This window comes from Hemibagrus wyckioides, linkage group LG24 (assembly GCF_019097595.1).
Source record: "Hemibagrus wyckioides isolate EC202008001 linkage group LG24, SWU_Hwy_1.0, whole genome shotgun sequence".
Classification (NCBI taxonomy): domain Eukaryota; kingdom Metazoa; phylum Chordata; class Actinopteri; order Siluriformes; family Bagridae; genus Hemibagrus; species Hemibagrus wyckioides.
The window spans coordinates 6,173,865-6,196,400 of record NC_080733.1 but is presented as its reverse complement, the minus strand read 5'-3'; the positions used below and the strand labels follow the sequence as shown (position 1 = coordinate 6,196,400).

The window sequence follows — 22,536 nt, the reverse complement described above, 5'->3', positions numbered from 1 at the left end:
TTGATGTTTTAAAATAAGCGAGGATCCCTAAGCCCTCGGCTAGAGATTCACACTGATACACCAAGCGCGCTTGTGTAATTTCGCATTCTCTTTAACAACCTCCGAGACAAGAAAAAGGCATGAAACCGAGCGAATTAGCATTTATCCGAGTCACGGTGGAAAAGCGGTAACGCACAACCGGAAATTATTCTAAAAACACCGGAGAAAATTACATGCCAATTCCATAACTCCTGATTTTAAAAGCTAGGCTATAAGTGGCTCTTGTCAAAATGGGAGGTTTTAAGCAGGTAACCAGGAGCGAGCAAAATCAATCACTGGAGTTAATGCACTATGTCTCCTGCCAGGAAGGTAGAGAAGGAAAGCAACAGAGCAGCGAACGGACCGAGCTGATAAACCCCCTGCCTGCCAGCGGTTTCTCAGAAATGCTCCTGCTGAAGCCACACAGAAAACACTTGTGAAGTAAACACTGACCAGGTTCCAGTTAGTTCATCAGATGTGACTAAAACACATCCAGTCGATGTCAAGGTACAGTTTTCTGGCCAGAACATCTAGGCCTGAGGGTGAATAGAGGACATTTAAATGACTGCAGTGTGCCTGAACGGACTGAACCCTGAGGAGATGCAGAACTCACTTAAAGAAATACAAATCACAAATGTTTACCCTTTTTACCAGTCCACCAGTGGAATGGAAGTCGACTTATGAAGCATTTTTAGTCAGTATAAACAAATTATTTTATTGCTGATACACACTGAGACGTGTTTTGCCCTCTGTTGATAACCTTACACAGAATTTTTGTGGTTAAAAATAACACCTTCACATTTTAGGTGCTTTTGAACAAGCACTTGGGGCAGAGCAGAAATGGGTTTGATATCAACATTTACTTTGAAGATACTTTGCTGGAGGTAGCAGAGCTGAAGATGTTGAGGTTCTCTTTGGGAGTGACACGGTTGGACAGGATGAGGAACGAGTACATCAGAGGGACAGCTCATGTTGGACGTTTGGGGGACAAAGTTAGAGAGGCCAGGTTAAGATGGTTTGGACATGTCCAGAGGAGGGAGAGTGAGTATATTGGTAGGAGAATGTTAGGGATAGGTGGAGAGAGATGATTCGCTGTGGTGACCCCTGAAGGGAAAAGCCGAAAGAAGAAGAAGATTTACTTTGAAGATAGAAACATGTGTGGAAAATAAACCAATTGTTTTTGCTATGAAAATGTCCTAGTAGTCTAGGGGGGGAAAAAACACGGAAATACTTACGAAAAACTACAAACTCTTAAAGCTTTGAGTGTGTGCTTTCATATGAGCTTCATATTAACCATCACTGTGGAGTGTGACGTGACCGAGACATGAACATGGACACAACAAAACAGTAGGAAATTGTTAGGAATAGTTCAATTCCTATGAACAAGCATTTGGGGCGTCTCAGAGAGCAGAAACAGGTTTAACATCAACAATTACTTTGAAGATAGAAACAATTTGTGTGTGGGGGGAAAAGAAAAACTAACCACTTGTTTTTTGGGAACTTTTCTATGAAAATATTGCCTCTAGTAGGTTATATATGAATAGAAATACTTAAATAGAAAAACTACAAATTCTTAGAGTGTCTACTTTCATATGAGCCACTAACCACTGTAGACTGTGACAATTTTTGGCCTCTGTGAAAAAGTGTTACAGAATTATAGTGTGTGTGTGTGTGTGTGTGTGTGTGTGTGAGAGAGAGAGAAAGAAAATGCACGGCGTGCATCAGATTCTGTCAGTAACATCGGTGTTCACTTTCATTTCCTGTAAACTACTCAGAAACTTTCCAGTAATCATTTCACTGCCAAATCTTTTCACTTCTTACAAGTAACTAACGCGTAAAATGAGAAAGTAAAATCGGCAGAACGAGAAAACGTAAAAGATTATATCAGAAATAGAAAATAGTAGCTATGATTAGATTAATGATATTTTAACTTGAGAAGATGATGGAAGTGGCAAAAACAAACAAACAAAAAAAGGTCTAGCAGAAAAAGAGGGTTGCTAATTTTGGGTTCATTTTATATTATTGGTTAGAATTAGAATAGAATTGCAGTTTAGAGTTCATCATACACATTAAGGTTGAACATTTTCTCCATATGTAATGCACTAGAGTTTTATGACCCTGCATTCTTACCTGAGGAAAGAAGAAAAAAAGAAAAAGAAATCATTACAAACACCTACTAGATAAAATATTCAGCAATGAGTACATTCACACACACTGCTACATACCAGGAGACTTTTATCGCCATGACAACTGGGTTTATTTTTTTTAGTACATATGCATTATATATTATAACTGTTTTTGAAATAGATAAGTATTATAGTTATTGTCCAGGAGGTCACCTCCAGTGTAATACACATCTGTAGTTACAATGATGTTTAAATAATGAGGCAGTGGGTAAAACTTAATAATAAAGAAAATCAATAAAAAGTATTAGCATCTAATGTGCATGGATCTGTACGTATCTGCACATGCAAAGAAAAACCCAAAATATTTTTTTTTTAAAAATAATAAAAAACATGCATAAAATTTAGAAGCAGGAAAAAAGAATCCTGATATGAAATTTAACACGATGTAGAAACATGAATGAAATGAATCGAATCCAACATTTTAGTTTTTTTTTGCCTGAGCAGAATGGTGTGGGAGTGTCACATCCCATAATGAATCACAGCAGCGTCTCCTAGGCGACATAATCAACTGGTGAAGTGCTCGATCTGTGTGTGCGGGAACGAACGCGGGAACGAGTGGTGTTTCTACACCGGGGCTTTTGTTTACACACGCGGGCCATGAATGCAGCGCGGTGCGGAGTGGCTCACGGGGCGTCAGCAAAGCGGCAACAATCTGTTGTGGTTTGTTTGCGATGTGCTGCTGCTGCTGCTGCTTCTGCTTCCCCTTCAAGCTTGCATGAAAAGGCACGCTGTTCACTGCAACGTGCATAACATGCATGCAGGTCATGTCTGACTGAATGAAATAGTTCAAGTCTGTACAGTGAAGTGCATTTTAATCTTTATTACTGTAAAAATTGTTAATGAAATTTCTTTTTTTTTAAGCATTAGATGCAGATCATGATGGTTTCACTTATTAGAACTGAGGGCAAGCAGCCTTCATTATTGCCACACATACACCGATCAGGCATAACATTATGGCCACCTGCCTAATATTGTGTTGGTCCCCCTTTTGCTGCCAAAACAGCCCTGACCCATTGAGGCATGGACTCCACACTAGATCCCTGAAGGTGTGCTGTGGGATCTGGCACCAAGATGTTACCAGAAGATCCTAAAGGATGCTTTTGATAGATACTGACCACTGCAGACCGGGAACACCCCACAAGAGCTGCAGTTTTGGAGATGCTCTGATCCGGTCATCTAGCCATCACAATTTGGCCCTTCGTCAAACTCGCTCAAATCTTTACGCTTGCCCATTTTTCCTGCTTCTAACACATTAACTTTGAGGACAAAATGTTGACTTGCTGCCTAATATATCCCACCAACTAACAGGTGCCATGATGAGGAGATCATCAGCGTTATTCACTTCACCTCTCACTGCTCATAATGTTATGCCTGATCGGTGCACAGTGGAATTCTTTTCTTTGCATATCCCAGATGAGGACATTGGGGTCAGAGCGCAGGGGCAGCTATGATACAGTGCCCCTGGAGCAGAGAGAGTTAAAGGGCTTGCTCAATTGCCCAAAAATGGAGCTTGGTGGTGGTGGGGTTTGAGCCCTGATCCTCCGATCAGGAAACCCAGAGCCTTAACCAGTGCCCTAATGATGCTTTGGGAACAATGAGTTCATTTGAACTAACATTCTTAAAGAAAATGGCAGAAAAAATAGAAATGCAGAAAAACTACCGAAACAAATAGAAAACAGAAGCTATAGCAAAAAGAAGGAGTTTTTTTATTGAAATTATTTATTTATTTATTTTAAAGCTGGCTCCTGTGCTGGCTTTAATGTTACTCAGTCTCGTATACAGTAGGTGTATAATAGAAAGTGAAATCTGCACAGCCTACAGCAAATCAAGTCAAACAGACAGGAAATCTAAATAAGTACTAGCCATTTAATAATTCAAGTCAAGCTTAACCCTAGGCAAGTGCTAGACTGAATAATTCGAGTGTGCAGTAGGTGGAAGAGACGCTACTATTCCCAGAAGACAGACAGAATTAGGAAGCACTGTACCACCCTGACTGGCACTGGCCTCAGCTATATGCTACCACTGCGGCGCCAAGCCTCTGACACCACTTTCATTTCCTGTCACAGCGGATAGATTTTCCAGCAGAGTGACAGACAGGCTCGGCTTTTTCAAATCAGTTGACGGTGCTATTGGTGGCCACTCTGAGAAGGGTTGGATTAGCAGTGTGCAGAAGGAAGGAAGGGAAAAAAAAAAAAAAACCAAGAAAGCGAGACTTTGCAGCCCTCCCACAACCTCAGCAATGAAGCAAGAGCCTGCCAAGAGCTCTTCAGAGCACAATGCAACAAATAAAGTGCATAGGGGCTAAGAAAGGCCTTTGCCGTGCCTTTTTTCCCCTTTTTCCTGCAGCTAGACAGCTTTTGTGCCGCAATCCGGTAGGAGGGCATAATGGCAGTGGCTTGGCATGGAAAATCTGCTTCAGAGCCATGATGGATGCCATTGTGCTGTAGCGTTCCCTCGCTGTACCCGATGCTCCGGCACAATAACCGCGCCAGCTCGCCTGCCTGAGCCTTTCGCTTCCTTTCATTAAAGCCCCCGGTCTGAGCTGCTAATGAAGCCAGTGTGTAATTACACAGCCACTTGCCCACAGCTACATAGAAAAATCGCCAGGCTAATTCTCGTTTTCGAGCGTCTTGGCATTGACCGATTTCGCCTACAAGTGAGAGTGAGAGAATGAGAGTGAGTGAGTGAGAAAGAGAGCGAGAGAGAGAGCGAGAGGTGATCATCTTAGCTTTGCAGTTAAAGTGAGCTAAAGGAGCATTACCTCATAGCGAAAAAGTCTTTAATGACACATTTCGGAGAGCAGGGCATTGGGAGCAATTTGGCAACCGGGCCGCTGGCCACCTCCCAAGGTTTCTGAGTTGAGAAAGGAGAGGAGACGAGAGGAGAGAGCAATTTGCACAGATGACATGCAGATGGGTCTTCGGGAGGCCCTGGTCAAAAAAGCTACATGATCTAAAGATGTTTGAGAGAAAGGGAAGCGAAGTGAGCTGTTTGCCTTGAATAAGTCCGTTCGCTCGGCTGGGTTCGGGACAGCTGCTTCTCTAGATACCTAATGCTCTGCTGCCTGTTTATTTTAGGAGCAGATTCCCTTTTCTTCGTTTCTGCTGACGCTCCCGTTTCCACTGGCGAGACGCACTGGATATACGCAATACCCGACAGAGTGCTGCACGGGTCTCCGAGGAAGCGTCCAGTCAAACATATCCCAGGCCACATGGCTTCACATCCAGCATACTTGGAGCAGGAAACGGCGACAGCTGCTCGAGAGCCAGCAGTCTGAATACGCCTACAGTCAGGCGGCGTGTGATTCGCATATGTGCTAAATTACAGCATCGAATGGTGTCCTTCAAGCACAGTGCCTGACAGTTTCTTCCCACATTCAGCCTTTCTGTGGGAGCAGCAGGTCCTTTCAGCTACACCACCTCATTCAGCCTCCCCAGTGAAAGGGAGTTTAAGAGAAAACTAGTGCAAGACAGCAAGACGATGACAGAACAGGAGTCGAGCTCGACAATGGCGTTAAAGGGCAGGGTGTCGAACTCCAACAAGTCCCTCGTGCCTCCCATAATGAAGGTCTGCGGGTCATCGAGTACATTCCCTTGGCTCGCAGCTCACCTCATAATTAAGTGCCTCTTCTACTCTGAAGAACGAGACAGGGAGACCTAAACCTCGTCTCAGGTGTGTAGACTCAATGGAACGTGACATGCTGGCATGTGGTCAAGATGGTCTCCTTTTTGTGCTGATTAACTGCTTTATGTCGAGAACCAACCTTGACAACGGATGAAATGAAAAATCCTCGCTAAATCGGTAGCTCAGGGAATACTGCCGTGAGGGGGAAAAAAAGAAAAACAAGCGCTGGATTCTTTAGCTTTTTTTTTTTTTTACTGTTGCATAAACTTTATCAATTTATTTCGGTTTCTAACGCTTGTAAAAAATATGAAGAAAAAAATCCAATCCATCAATCAAGGCTTTCCTTCAAGTAAACAAATAAAACAAATGACAAAATGATTATACATGGACACCTGATCATTACCTTACCACCTGATCACCACACCCATATCTGGTTCTTCCTCAAAAACGGGAAGCGCACAATTGTATCAAATGTCATTGTATTCTGTAACTTTACAATTTCCCATCACTGGAACTCAACCCCTGTTCCAGCATGACAATGCCCCTGTACACAAAGCACAGAGCTCCATGAAGACATGGTTTGAGAAGGTTGGAGTGATAGAACTGGAGCGTCCTGCACTGAGCCCTGACTCTGACTCAACCCCAGTGAACCCCTCTGGGATGAACTGGAACACCGACTGAACCCCAGACCTCCTCACTCTTACAACATCGGTGTCTGATCTCACTAATGCTCTTGTAGCTGAATGATCACTAATCCCCACAGACATGCTCCAACATCTAGTGGAAAACCTTCACAGAAGAAGCACATAAGAGTGTAATGATTAGGTGTCTTTATATAATGGCTATGTTGGTGAAAGGTGAAAGGATAGTGCATGGGACATTTGTGGGGTTTTTTTAAAGCCACATTCTGACCGTTTTAGACTTCTTTTATACAAGTAGAAAGCAAAGTGGAGGTTAAAATGCTAGTGTGAAAATGAGGTAAATGTAAGCACTGGAGGTGTTTAAACCTGAGTGTGATCTAGCCCAGGTCATAATTGCAGTAACTGACCTACAGGAAGATGGAAGGTCTAGAGCCACCACCCCCCCCCAACCTTTTTAAGCTTACCTTTAAGCACCAATATAGACTATAACCCGAAGCTCCGAGATTCCACCACCATCAGCAATCAAGAGCAGTCCTCTGCTAGGCAGATAAGCTGCGGCACAAATTACTATGGAAGAGAATGCCGGCTTGATTAAGATGAAGTGTTTCCTATTCTCCTGCTGTTCATTCCCCTCGTACAGATCACAATCTGCAAGTGGTAAATTACACTGTTTAAGATCGAGATGACTCGGTATCGCTGCACTTAAATCCAACGGAAGAATATCTTCAGGACATTTTCCCCGAACCTTGGATTTTCCTTCAGTCATCTAGGGATATTCAGGGGGATGAAGCCGAGACTGATTCGAGATCAGCATCTGTAGCTGCTGACACAGTCAACAAGCTGTCTGGGTGACTGAACACACTTATGATAAGCGCATATATAGCCTGTCAATCACCGGCAGACAGGAGACGGCAGCTGCGAAAGCGACTACGGGAAAGCTGTAAGTGATGCTTAGAAAAGCTTCCTGAGATATAAAAAAAAATAAATCCTACACTACAGGGCAAGCTTATTCTTATAGTGAATTACATTGGCTACAGATATGGAAGGATACATTAAAAAAAAGTTAGCAAATCAGGTAAAGACTTTCCAAACTTTTCATTTAAAATCTGAGGGAAAAAAGTGCATTTATGAAGCACAGCTTCACTGCAGTATCTCAATGTACAGAAAAAGAAAGTGATCATATTTGGCGTTTGCTGTGTGACAAGAAAGTTATTTTCTCTTTTTTTGTCTCCTTGAGCTTATTACAAACGCACCGGTGTGGAAAAGTCACAAGCCTGTAAGTCCGGGGCGAGCAGAGTTCCTGTCTCGGCTATTAGTTTTTAATTTAGAGGACAAACAGGTTCAACAAGCAGAAATAAAAAACGGCTTATTCGCTACAGGAAAACAAAATTTGGCGAGGAGGATTTAGGTGTTTAAACGAGCGGTGCTGAAACACTAGCACGAGTCCCAACCATCAGCTGCACTACACACATCAGCTGAGACACCATCCATCTGACAGAACTGCTCTTCTCGAAGATATTAGAAAAGTGAATTCATTTAATTCATTATATTTTAAGGCACCAAGGATAACACTAAAAACACTGATAACACTAAGTTTTCTTTCGTTTTTCTTTGCTTGTGAGCGTTGGCGACTAGATGTGGGCGTGTCCAGCGACGCAACAAAGCTGAGAAAACTGAAAATGTATAAGATACGATAAGATTGAACTTTATTAATCCGAAAGGAATTTTTTTGTCAGAGACACGTCAGAGTATACAAGAGAAATACATATAAATGAAATATGTTACATAAACAAAATGTACAAAAAAAGGTGTTTGATGGTTAAGATGATGTTGCACATGGTATGATAATGTACATATTGTATACATATTATGCAAATAAACGTGTTGCAGTGATTTTTTATATATATATAGAGCTGAATTTTATACACAAACACCAAATCCATCTCCCCAGAATATTTCATTTCAATGTTATTTGTTTCACTCATGACTAAACATTATTGCTATGGCAGCCAGTGATAGGAACGACTACCGATGACATAGAAGATGTATATCCTTCAGAAGATGTACATTTGCAAATCCCAATAAGGAGTACTTTAGTATCGAACGTCCCTCCATACACACGACCATACATAAATAACCAGGTATGGGGGATGTGGTGGCTTAGTGGTTAAGGTGTTGATCAGAAGGTTGTGAGATGGAATCTGTTCAAGTCCATCAAGCTGCCACTGCTGGGCCCCTGAGCAAGGCCCTTAACCCCCAATTGCACAGTTGTATAAAATGATATAAAATGTAAGTTGCTCTGGATAAGGGCATCTGCCAAAATGCCAGAAATGTGAATGAAAGGTTTTACCAAAACACTTGATTGATTGAAGACTGAAAATGAAGCACAAAGATGCAAATGTGTATGTATATTGAGTTAATAATAATAATTATAATAATAATAATAATAATAATAATAATAATAATAATAATAATAATGCCACGCTTTCACATTAGTATTCAATTAAACCTTACTCCTTTTTTTCTAGTTTTAAGCAAAATAATAGAAAATTTAACCCAATAAGTAACACATACGCTACACTTCGAAATGGTTAAATAATAATAATAATAATAATAATAATAATAAACAGATTTGTTCTTGCCATATTTTCTGAATCAGCAAAGGGTTTTTCAGTGCATGTTTCCAGGCAACCAAAACAAGGGACTGTTATAGGGGCAAGCACACTGTAGCTCTGATTTGCTGGACTAGCTAATGAATTTATGATTTGTTCAACCCTGGGACACGCTCACGACGAGCTAAAAAGCAGGGCCGAGACGACCTAAACAATTTGTATTCATCAAGCAGCGTTTCCACAACAAACAGTACGGCTAATAAATGTGACATTGTTCTGTATGCTGAGGTAAATGATCGCTACAAATGACCTTGTGAAGCTCAGAGGGTTTAAAAGTCATAAAGGAGAAACTGAAAGAATGTGTTCTTAAAAAAAAACACCACAAAGAGGTTAATGTAACAATGATGGCTGGATTTGCAGATTCATTAGTGTACCTTTGCTTAATTGATCAGTAACCCTCTCTCATTTGCAGATCTGACTCGTCTAATAGGGTCAGTAAACCATTAAACGAGCTCAAAGACATGTTTTGGAGTCTAATAGTGAGATGAGGGAGAACAAAATAGAGCTGGACATTTTATTTGCTCTAATATGGAAGATCTACGGCTCTTTAGAGAATCCAGAGCTTTTTCCACACTCATCTTCATAAAATCAAAATAAACAGTAGATTTAAGGCATTAACACAAGTCCAAGTCAACTCGGACTCCTAATAGCACGAACCTGAGCCTGAAATCCGGACGCCGAGGCCGCAAAGCGTGATATCCGTACGCCTGACTGTACGAGTGACTGTACGAGTGGATACGCTGTACAAAATTGCAAGTATAAATGAATAAAAACACAGCTGTTGAATAATTCAGCTGCTTTGCTGCCGGGGTTCCACATCACTGGCTACATTTAAAGTAGTTCTAGCACTCGGCCAAACAAGAAGCACCGGGAAAGCGAACTATTGGAGCGCAGCGGATTCCTGTGGAGAGGCTAGGAGACAGAGAGCGATGAAAAAAAAACAAAAAAACTCGCTCCCGGGACTGTGGTAAGAAGGTCAGGGCAAAATAAAATCGCAATAAAATAATATTGAAAATAAATCGATTAAGATTAAGCTGAATTTCTCAAGTATTAAAATATCCAAAAAGAGAGAAATAACTTCAGCTCCTTATCAAGGTAAAGTTGCAAAATGTTCAACACCCGAAAAGAGACGATGAAACGTCTCCTCTTTGCCCTGTCTGAGCACGTAAGAGCTACTTCAGGTGCAATTTTAAAAGTTTCTGTACTACTTTAGTGAACCTTAAACATTCATACAATATTTTAGACTGAAATTGATTCACAGCAACAGCGGCAGACAACAGAAAGCTGAGCAACAAGCTAGTCATAGGATAACGTCGTGTAGCGTTAGCCAGCTAGTGTTAGCGATGACTTTAATATTGATGATTAGCATCTCAGTGATTAACATGGTGTTATAGATTAACCAAGTGTCTGATGGGAAGCTGATACGGATGTAATCGTAGAGAAGGTGGATTTTATATTGTTTACAGAGCGAGCGATCGTGTTGATTTGACGTCACTCCAGAAAAAAACGAAGGAAGTAGAGAAGATAAGATGAAATTTCGAGTCAGAGTAAGAGAAATTACAAGTTTCCCCTTGAATGCAGCATTACTGCGCAAGGTTACGCCTCTGCACAGATGTAACACAATATAAAAGAGGATCATCATTTCTGAGGCAGACCACGAGTCTGCTTTGTGTGTATGATACCCAGGAAGAACACAACACTCGCACCCTGACATTCCCACATGCACAGACCACATGGTCTGATTACCTTGATGAAACACAGGCATTAAGACTGACCTGGAAAGGAGAGAGGGAGGAAAGCAAGAAAGAAAGAAAGAAAGAAAGAAAGAAAGAAAGGACAGATGTGAGGAAAGAGAAGAAAGGACAGACAGACAAACAGAAAGCAAGAAAGGACAGACAGATGTGTGGAAAGAGAAGAAAGGACAGACAGACAGAAAGCAAGCAAACAAGCAAGAAAGAAAGAAAGAACTCATCAGACCTCAATCACATAGAAAATGTGGGAGCAGATGAAACACTGAATCTCTAACAGAACAGAGAAACAGTGGGCTGAAACTGATAGAAAATCAAAGACAGAATCTTAAGACAAAATTGCAGAAATGAACACCAAATCAAGCCAAGAGCGATATTCAGAGGAGGTTGCAATTTTTCGAAAATGACCCCAGATTTTGGGCTGAGACGTGTCGTATGACATCACACATATCCAGCTAAAGCCCTCTTCCATTCACGCGTGTGGACCATGAGTACAGCTCTCATAGACAGTCATTACATACGAGTCTTCACTGCTAGGAGTTTAAAAGTAGAATCCTGGGCTTGTGATTCAGCCAAATTCAAGCAGATTTCTGGGGGAGAAAAAAAATAAATAAATGCATGTTGCATCGCAAATGCTGAAAAAGGAAGCTGCAAAAATCAGGCATTTTTATCTGCAGCAATCACAAAACAACTCAAACTCCTGGGGGAATCTTGGGGAACTCTAATTTTGTGAGTGAGAAAAACAAACCTGGTACTGAGCAACTTCAGATCTCGCTGTACATCTCCCCGTTTGTGCCGAGATGCTAAAATCCCGGCTGTAAAACTTATCTGTGCTTAAAACTGATCTTCGCTCGAACCATAAAATTAGAGCAAAAGGTCAACATCAATCACAAGGTTTCACAAGTCAGTAAAAAAAAAAAAGAAAAAAAAAAAAGAAATTCTCTTAGGCTAGATACCCAAAGACCTAAAATAGTAGCTTAAAGGTGTGCTAGGTTGTTTAATGTTAAATCGGCTAATTCGGAAACAAGAGTCATGTGACCATTAGAATGAAACTCATACGACCTCATGCTCGGTATGAAGGAATCATTATCAACTTGCACAGATGAAACACAGCCGGTTCTTGACAATGCCCTGGTACACCTCGGAATTCTGAGAAACTTTTCACAAATGTATGGAAGTCTATTCTTATTTAGCAGTAGTTAACGCCAATAAACAGTCACAGTAACTCTTATTTGAGACAGGAAAAAAAAAAAAAGTTGGGAGGCAAGACAAATACAACCCTAACCTAAAGGGATGTTCATCCCTACTATGATCTTAAAAACAAATCTTGACCCAGTTCCAGAATTTGCGAAGTTCTCAGATCATCTAAACACATCCTATCTTAACATATTATGTGCATTAATGTTGGAAAAAGACAGACCCTCATCCGCCAACATGCTATTCCATTCCATCATCCATCTGTTCTCAGAGGAAGCAGGTCCAGTTTGGCAGTCTTAAGCCCTTTCTGCCACCAGCTGCACTCTGTATTTCCCACCAACCACTTCAGCATGTTCTGAGAAAGCTGGTCAATGCTGAAGATTTGGGGAAAAAAACTAAAATAATATCTACCTGGGGTCCTCTATATCACCACCACCAGCCAAACAGCCAAAAATCCCCTTCTACCAGCCAGACACTGAAGCGGTAAATGGGGCGGAATCTGTTAAATGAGGATCAGTGGAATTGCCGTCAAGGGTTCAAAAGTAGAGAGAGATCAGAATTTAGTCCCTGGCTGGGGAGATAAGCAAAAGAAGCTCTGAAGGGTATGTGGGAAATTTCGGGCAGGAGGGAAGGGCCGTAATAGCTTCTCTTTGAGCTTTGAAAGACGAGGTGGGTGCTGGGATTGAGAAACAAGGGGGGGCACGGTGTCAACAAGGCACAGGCTCCAAAAGAATCTGAGCAAACTTTGGCACAAAGGAGCCCCTCAGAGCCTGGGGAATAGAAAGAGAGAGAGAGAGAGTGCGAGAGAGAGAGAGAAAAAGAGAGAGAGAGTGCGAGAGAGAGAGACATTTCACTGGAGAGGAAGTCAAATCAAGTCATAAAATAGCACAAGCCATTAGGTTAGCTAGCACTTAGACAAAACGCTCTTTTTAACAGAGACAACCCCCCCCCCCCCCGCAGCTTACACAAATATACGCTCACCGCTCACATTCTTCACTCAATAATACTTTAAAAACTCGCTGTAATTACACGGACCTGGGCGTGAGGAGCAATAACAGCCTTTCATTTGGAACCAAAATAATCTAGCACTACACTGACTTTATTGTGCTCGCAATATCAGAGGGCTCAGGAACTGACAGCAATAGAGAGGAATCTTAGTGAAGTAGTGAAATGGACACCAAAAAATAAAACAAAATAAAAAGAAGAACCCCCTTAGGTTGTTTACACCAAGCATGAGTCAGACGTGTAGTCTTGTTCCTGAGCAAAAGTAGACCAAGCCCCCTGTCTATGAGTCAGGCCGGAGTCAAGGGCCATCTAATAAGTGTGAGAAAAACACACATACACACACCTCGCAAAGACGGGGTACAATCATGCGGATCTCGTACGTATCCGAAATCTCGATTCCAAAGCCAAAGGAAAACCTCACCGAGAGCAAGCACAAGAGCTGTTTACTTTCTACGTCCTATCTCTCTCAACCCTCATAATCCCCCAAATCCGTCCAACACTAAGCACCTCTTAAGAAAAAAAAAATAGAACACGTACAGCTCCTTGACATCAGCAATGACAAAGCTTAAGTTCAGATGGTTCATTTTAGTTTAGATAGATCTTCTATGATCCTGTTTACAAGGTATAAGAATCTGAAGCTGCACAAGAAGTTCAACTGGAGGATGAAACTTATGCAAGTTTGAGGTCACGGGAAGACTCATCAGGTCCACTCGAAACGATTATTCTGTGTTAAATGGCTTTTAGGAGGTACATAGGAGGTCTCCTTCTTATCCTTCACTACTTCTTGACTAACGCTACGATTTATGCTTCCCAAACAAGGCTAGATTTTTGAATGAGAATGAGACATTGTGACAAACTTTAATAATTATGCATTGAATGCAGTTGCACTGTCCAGATACTGAAGGTTTCAATGTGCACAACCCATGGAGTTAAACTATGTTGAGAATAAACTGGTCAATGTGATCGTGTTCTGTCCTGGAGATCTGAACCCGTGAAGTCTGATAACTCTGAATAACAAGAAGCCAAGATGCATTATACATTATAGATTATGCCGTCACATAACTACATCAGAACGGTTAAAAATAGCTCTTCTGTAGCTTTCAAACAACACAAACGACTGCAGAAAATCGGCCGGTTTAGCCGACTTTGGAGCTCTATTTATGATTATGCTTCAGCTTATTATTTAAAAAGTCCATGGGTCAAACCCATTGTTTATGCAATCGAAATCCTTTGGAGAACCTTATCTATTGTTTAGATCAACCTCTGTTTGTAGCAACTAAATTTATACAGAAATAAAATCAGATTATTTTGCATTGTATATATATGAATCAGAAATAAAAAAATAGGCTTTTTAAAAGTCATAATTCTTCTTCTTTTAAAGTCTAAAATATTCTGTGAATCAAATCAAATAAAGATTATGAAGAATCGACATCAAGAATCGACTCGGATCATGTCTAGACTCTATAATTAAAAGCCTTATTATCTCTGTTTACTTCAGTAAACACTTTCCCCATCTTGACACGAGTATTTAAGAAACAGCATTTCGGTGAGCCCAGTGCTCCCTCTTGACACGCGGCTTTCAAGTAACGTGGCACAAACAATTTCCACACAAATGTCCTCACAAGTCCTTTGATCTCAAAGACACAGCAAGAAAACTCTCCTCTCAGAAGAGTCCTCAACTGGAAGCCAATCAACAGTCTGGCATTGTAAAGGACTTTTCAAAGGGAAAAGCCAATTGCCTGTCTGCCTTTTGCTTCAGAATGACTTTTAGCACTTTATATTCCACATATGTGGTGGTGAACGACAGGCCAGGACAACAAACTTAATCTAATCTAAAGGATTACAGTGGACGGAGATTGGATCTGCTGGTAGTCAGTCAGTCAGTTACAGACATGGCTGTAGGATCCAGAGGTCTGGACATCATCAGGGGGATTTTTTTGTAACCTCAAGTTGTCAAATTTACATTTACTGCAGATCCACTTATCCAGAGTGACGTACATTTTTCTCTTTTATACAACTGAGCAGTTAAGAGTTAAGGTCCAATCTGGTAGCAGCCCAACCTAAATGGAGAAACCTGCATTCCAAGTTCAGTCTTGACTGAGTCTCTGATCTAAGAGCGTACTTTAGCTTTTTTCCTCAGAGTCAATTGTCCATTTTATTGTAATCCTTGCAACATGCTATCCTTCCAGACTTTATTGTCTTGGTGAAAAGTATACAGTGTACACCTGACATAGCTAGGATATACTGTACGTTTATTAGAGAGCACATGAAGGTTCACACGTAGACAAATCGGCCTACTCGCTGGCGTGATGCGAGCTGATCGTGGTAACGTTAGTTGCAAGACTCTTTTAATGCAGTTTCAAAATCTTCTCATTGAGATCACCACAAAGATAGACAGGCAAAAACAGATATCTACATTTTCTACAAGTCGTTTCTCATTTAAAAAAAAATAATTCATTCACTCATTGAATAAAAAAATAAATAAATTCAGTAAATTTTCAACTGCAGTTTGTACAGGGGAAAATAAAAATTATATAATAAATAAATAAATAGTTGTTCATTACGATTGTTCAGTCCTATTTTAAAGGTTTAATATATGCTTTCTTGGCAATCATTTGAGAAGGGAGAAACGGAGGACTAGAACAACAAAAAAGACAAACAAGACCAGCGTAACTTGCGTCAGAGTAGCTGGAGTGATGTAAGACAAACGGATTATAAATACACCATTGGTCACTTACAGCTTCAGCAGTGTGGTATATTAAATATGAAGTAGCCAGGATCACAGTTTAGCAGACATGTCACCCACAACATTTTACTGGTTAGCGTTAACTGATTGCAAGTCGGTATTTACATCAGGTATCATGTAGTTACATGATAAATCTGATGGGATTAAGGAAATAAAATGCAAAATGAAGCAAAACGTATTTCCGCAGACATGTGAGCACTTTAAGTTAGGGATTTTGTTCTTATTATTTTTGCCAGAGGGGAATGTCAATACTATAATCCCCTTTGGTGTGGGTGAACAGGACAGGCAGAACATGCAGAAATGTCACAAAGAACACACACGCATGTGCACGCGCACACACACACACACACACACACGAAATATGGCTGTAGGTACACAACATCTAAGTGCATGCAACAATCTTTTTAGACATAGTTTGTTACGGAAGCCATTTAAAATTGCTATAGAATCAAAAACATGGACCATTAAACGTCTACATAGATCTCTCTCTCTCTCTCACACACAGACAAGCAATTAAAAAGATCCACTGATTAAGATAAGGCAGTCACACCGCATTATACACAGAAATATATAATCAACCATCAGTAATTAAGCAGAACACTATTTGGGCTAATTAGCTCCACATTAGCATTTTACTTACACACACACACACACACAGGATTTATTAATGCAATAACAATGCAAAAACAAATAACAGAAGCAGCAGGGAATCCTGTCTCCCAGACTCGCACACTGAATCTTCACAAATTCTCACCGACATTCTTGTTAATCTCAGTATAATCCACACTGCCTTAAAAACACAAGTAACCGTGCAGTGCTTTTATTTTATTCATGTTTAAAGGGTGGGCATAAAATGAGCTTGTAAAAGAATAATAAAAACACACCTATGTGTTGGATACAGGGCAAGAGAAAGATGGCAGGTCTGAAACGTAAAGTATGTCGAATAGGGAGTAGAGAGAAAAGAGCTCTCCTGCAAATAATTCCTGCAAATTAACATCAAACATGGCCATGGGCAAGTGATAGACTCAAACCCTTTCCCTTACTAGCTACACGATGATCTGAAGGAATTTGAACTCGCCCTGTCAAAAGCGGCTGACATGACAAAGCATGATTAAAATTCGCTATAAAAAGTCACGAACAGGGCGTGGGTATGTGTGTGAAGTGTGTGTGAGGCGTGTGTACGGTTTGTGTGTGCCTGTTAGGTGTTAGTGGTGTTTGGGGTACAGGGTGGTGATGGAGCGGATGAACCTGCACTACTATTTCAACCGTTGTCCTTGAATGTCCGGAAGCACAGACGCCGCTGTAGAGCCAACAGAGGAGAACGACTCCGGTTAAACTGACCAGGGTTAAATATTAAACGGCATTTGGAGTTCCTCTTCCTGGACCTCGGCACTACAAATATTATCCGTCCACGTCTGCACGCTGACTCATTTTCCAGGAAACATGAGCTGTCGAATTTAAGAAAATGGTTTCAGGACAAAGATGGAACCAGCAGCCAGATTGAGTATCCAACATGGGCGAGGGATTTATAATCATTTCCTCCATCTGTATCTGATCAATTTGACAACTTCCACAAATCATAGTGAGATGGATAGGATTTCTGTGCTTTCCCAGCTCAGGCAGTGGCCAGTGTGAGCCTTTGAAAAGATCTGAATGATTCCATTGTTTACTAATGCATGGCACTGGAGACCTATTGCAGCTTGGTAAATGAAGGAATTTGGCCTCCAGCGCTAGATTTCTACTACATGTGTGGTAGACACACAGCTGGACCACCAATACATCAAAACGAACCGGGCAGAGGATGCTCTGAATTGTACCTAGCTATAATGTTTTACAAAGTCTGGCTGAGGAAGTGGAAGAAAGTCTGAGATTGATAGGAATTCTCTCATAAAAGACCAATCAGGTTTTGAGAGGACAGAAATCAACAGTCCAGGATAGCTCAGATTTGGCCCGATACGCCATCATACCACGCATTTAACCAAAGTCTTCTTCAATTCACGTACGCCAAACACGAATAAACCTCTCACTGAAAATAATTACACATGTGTCTTCAGTGGTAGGAGTTCTGTTCTCAGAATTTCACCAATACAAGCAGAAAAAAAAAAAAGAGACAGAAAGAGACTCTGCAAGTTGCATTGCAAATTTTTGACAAAAGCTGAACAAAAAAAAAAAAATAAAAAAATCAAGCATTTTGGCAGCAACACTGACAAAAAAAAAACCTGTGGGAAATCCTGGAGGAGCTGTATAATAGTCAGCTGTGATTTAGGACTTGGCTGAAGTCTGAAGCAGCAGCAACAGCAACACCACGCTGAATTCACCACTGCAACCACATGTGACATAAGACATACCTCATAATACTAGAGGCTATTTGTAGCAGTGGGCAGCATACTGTTAGACATGAGATGCTGGAGGAAAACTGGTCAAAATGTTATAGTTTTCACTGAAGTTAAGCCAACTGAGGAAGTCAGTCTTCTACACAGGAAAAGATGTCCCAGGTTCCAATCTCATACAATCCTAGCTAACAGCTGAGGGCTTCCCTGATAGCAAGAGGGTTTACATTTGAATGCCAAGTTAGATAAAAGGGGGAAAAGGATGTTTACTGGCAAAAAAAAAACAACTAAGCATGAGCTTCAGCTTTAATTAACTAATTTAAGCAACTCCACCATGTCTTTCTTACCAGACACCCACAAAAAAGTAGCAATAAAAACATGCAAATCCATATCAGATGCTGCATTTCTGCTTGGATCAGCTTGCTCATGTTCCCAACAGCTGTTCACACACACACACACACACACACACACACACACACACACACCCCAATTAACATCAGTGCAGTGTGTCCTGCTGAGCTGCACCTCTGCAGTGCCATGGGAGGTAAGGGTTTGATGCCAAAAATATCCCTGCACATTAGTGCCATGGCTAAGCACAAGTGGGAGGATGAGCAGCAACCTAGCCCAGGTGCGATCACACACTCGACATGAAGTGAGAGCTTGGGAGCATGAAGTCGGTGATGAAGGTGCACTACGAACTCGGTACAGATTTAAAAGATGTTCAAAATTCAGTGGCCATTAAACTAGACTGGGTTAGCAGTTAACGGGACTTCACACACACAGACACACACAGAGACACAGACACAGAGGAGTGTACATGCTTAAACAGGAGTTCCAGACAATAACTTTGATGACTAGGCTGCAACCTTGCTTCACGGTAAACCTGCTAATGTGACACATGCACACATCCCTAACCTGCAGTAAATTTTTACTAGAAGAGATACAATTTGCTTGACAGTTATGAAAGCTTCATGCAATACACACACACACACACACACAGACACACACACACACACAGAGACACACACACACACAGAGACACACACAGACACACACACAGACACACACACAGACACACACAGACACACACACAGACACACACACACACAGACACACACACACACAGACACACACACACAGACACACACACACACAGACACACACACACACAGACACACACACACACACACAGACACACACACACAGACACACACACACACAGACACACACACACACAGACACACACACACACACACACACACAGACACACACACACACAGACACACACACACACAGACACACACACACACACACAGACACACACACACACACACACAGACACACACAGACACACACACAGACACACACAGACACACACACACACAGACACACACACACACAGACACACACACACAGACACAAGTTCTGGTAAACTGTATTAAGCAAATGAGTCTAAAATACTGTAAATATGAGTTCTCCCTCCATAAGATCGTGAATGAAACATGCCCAAGCATATCCGACTTAAGTTGCTGCATCATGAGCCAGGAGACGAGAGTGAAATATGAGAGGAGAAATTCCTTCACTGGAAAGAGTGAAAAGCAGGGAGAAAGAGGTCCTAGTGATTTAGCCTGAACACTTTCGAATAAGTAACAGACTGAGGGTCCTTAAAGCATCTAGTCTGGTATTCAAGCACTATTTCCCACAGTGTCAATAGCCACTAAAAGTGAATTCCATTTTGTGGGAAAGCTCAGGGTTTTATAGATGCCAGAATTACCGTTTCAAATAGTGCTGGGGTTGAGATGTTTAACAAGACATAATGTGTAATGTAGCAGTGCATTCACTTGCTAATGGATGTTTATTCAATAAGCTTTGGACTGGACTTGTGATAAAAGGGATTCTTTCAATCATCTGATAAACAGTAGATGTTTTTTTTCTGATGGATCTGAAACTTGTGATACAACTAAAACTATCGAAAAACCTTTGGGAAGGAATTCCAAATGCCTTGATCTATTACTAACAGACATTCAAAATGACGAACAGGTCATAGGTAGAGGGGCCCCTCAGGGCCTGGGCTAAATACTTTGCATTTTCAAGTGATGGAAAAGGGCCTCTGAAAAAAAGGAAATGTTGAGAATCTGCTAAATGACTCCTGCAGTCTGACTACAACTAAAATTCCAAAACTTACTTGTCATACTCTGCGTTGTCCCGATCACAGCGTGCATCCTTGTGCTTCTGCCAGTCTTTCCCATGTTTGCATGTGGTCAGCAGAACCACATCTTCTGCATTATGAACATGATACAAAGCGTTCCTTGTGTCCGAGCCAATCCCAGTGAGATAGCGCTTGCCCTTGAACACAAGCATATACTTCCTAAAGGGTGGGATAGTGTTGTACTTGAGGTATCCCCTCTCACCACCAGTTTTTGGATGCTCCTTGGGGAAAAGTGGGATGGACACGTCAAAGCGTGGCCGAAAGGTCTCTGTGCTGATGCTGGCCTTGGCTAACATGGCCTGGCCGATGTCAAAACCCAGGTCCTCCGTGTAGTCCGGCCAGGTGCCCGAGTACAAGTTGAAGATCAGGTGGTTCCTGCCGTCGTTCCACAGCGGCAGGCTCTGCACCTTTGCGCGCAGGTTGTGCACGTAATGCGGGGAGAGCTGGTCCCGGTCTAACGTGTCCAAACTCAGCACGAAGATACACGCCTGGCTCGGGTCGGATGTGTAAAAGCGGGAGGTCTCGATAGTAGCCAAAATGTTCTGGTAGCTCTCGGAGATCTTCTCGCCTTTCTGCTGCGGGTACACGTACACCTTGAAGCCGTTCGGGCGACATAGCGAGAAGTCGAAGCACGAGTCCATGCGGCAGCGCTTGCCCTTATACACGCTGGCGTGCACCTCCCGCTTCTGCCTGGGAGACGTGTGGATATTGAACTCCTCCGTGTCGGTTTGGTCCCACGGACTGAAGGAGTTTAAGGGGTCGGAGAAGTGTGGCCACGGCTGCTCGGAGCGCCGGTGGCCGTGGCGGCTGCGCTCATGCCGGCTCTTTCCGCCCGTGGACACCGGGACACCCGCCAAGTAAAAGAGCAGGAGCAGGAAGGCGCCGGTGAGCAGCGAAACCAGGTAGCGCTTTTTGGCCTGCATGGGTCCTGAGAGCCGGGCCCTGCGAACGTCTGCGAACAAATCTCGAAGTTTGGCTCTCACCGCCTCCGGCTACTGCCACGCCGCTCCGCCATCTTCCAGCCTGCCAGGATTCCCGAGCCGCCTGAGCTTCCCTCTGCTTCGGATACCGATCCCGTGCCGAGCCGCTGTTCCAGCGCATGTGGGCGACTTTACCGGCTATTCCCTCACTCTCCCTCGGCTGTCTAGTTGGAGCATTTCAAAGCGCCCCATATCTGACTGGGCTGTAAAAACAAACCTGGTGTGTATTACTCACGGATTTACTTCTCCCATTAAAATCTCACACTCGTTATCTTTGAACTTCCATTCGCAGGGCTACTTTTAATCCGATCATCGACTGATGATGATGATGATGATGTGAAGTCCACTAACACACCGACAGAGGATTAAATCGCGTTGTGTTACTCCAGCTCTCCTCACACCTCCGCTCACTTCAACTCCATTAATTCCTTCACAGACTCTACGAAAGGTGGAGGTCACTTCATCCTAACCACACTAACCTCACGAATCCCTGCATTATACTCTTATTCCTTTCCGAGCGTCCGTCCGAGCGTCACGCGCAAGAAGTAAATCCTTTCATGTGGACCGCAGGACCGAGGCAGAGAGATGGTGATGATGAGGATGATGAGGAGGAGGAGGATGATTATAAAACAGCTAGAGCAGTTTGTGCGTCTCGTATCGCTGGCGGATCGTCCAGGAAATCACATGAACCGAGTTATTCAGTCCCGTCTTCCTTCCTAATCACCATTTGCTCAGTTGTTCCGATTGTTACTCTCTTACATTCCAATCCCGACACGACGGCGGATTACGTTACGTCCCATTGCGCGGCATTGTGCGCTCTCATTGGACCGTGTGACCACCGGAAAAGGCGGGGCTTCCAGCGCACCCATTCATTACCGGAGTGCACTTAGAGAGTAATAGACGCGGTACGTAAAGTGCGTAACGAGTCTAGTACTAGATTTAGAGCAATGCTTGTGCCAAGCCTACTCTCAACAAAACACTAGAAATAACAAAAAAAAATATAGAGGAAAAAGCACTAAGGAATAAAATGCTAATTTTACATCGTGCCAATTCAGTAAAATCTATAAAGGTTGCACTTACTGAACTACAGCAGGTTTAAAAGGATGTTACATAAAACTTCATAACACAATGATAAGACACACACACACACACACACACACGCAAAGTCTGGCATAAAATA

General features: G+C 42.2%; 1 protein-coding gene across 1 annotated transcript in view; it reads right to left on the bottom strand.

Moving 5' to 3' along the window:
• ext1b (exostosin glycosyltransferase 1b) overlaps window positions 1–22,139 on the bottom strand; it is an 83,967-nt gene extending 61,828 nt beyond the window's left edge. Inside the window, exon 1 of the mRNA XM_058377878.1 lies at window positions 20,353–22,139. Within this exon, the coding sequence (XP_058233861.1) occupies window positions 20,353–21,299 (947 nt within the window). The 5' untranslated portion in view covers window positions 21,300–22,139. The remainder of the gene's footprint in view (window positions 1–20,352) is intronic.
• Between the last annotated feature and the right edge of the window lie 397 nt (window positions 22,140–22,536).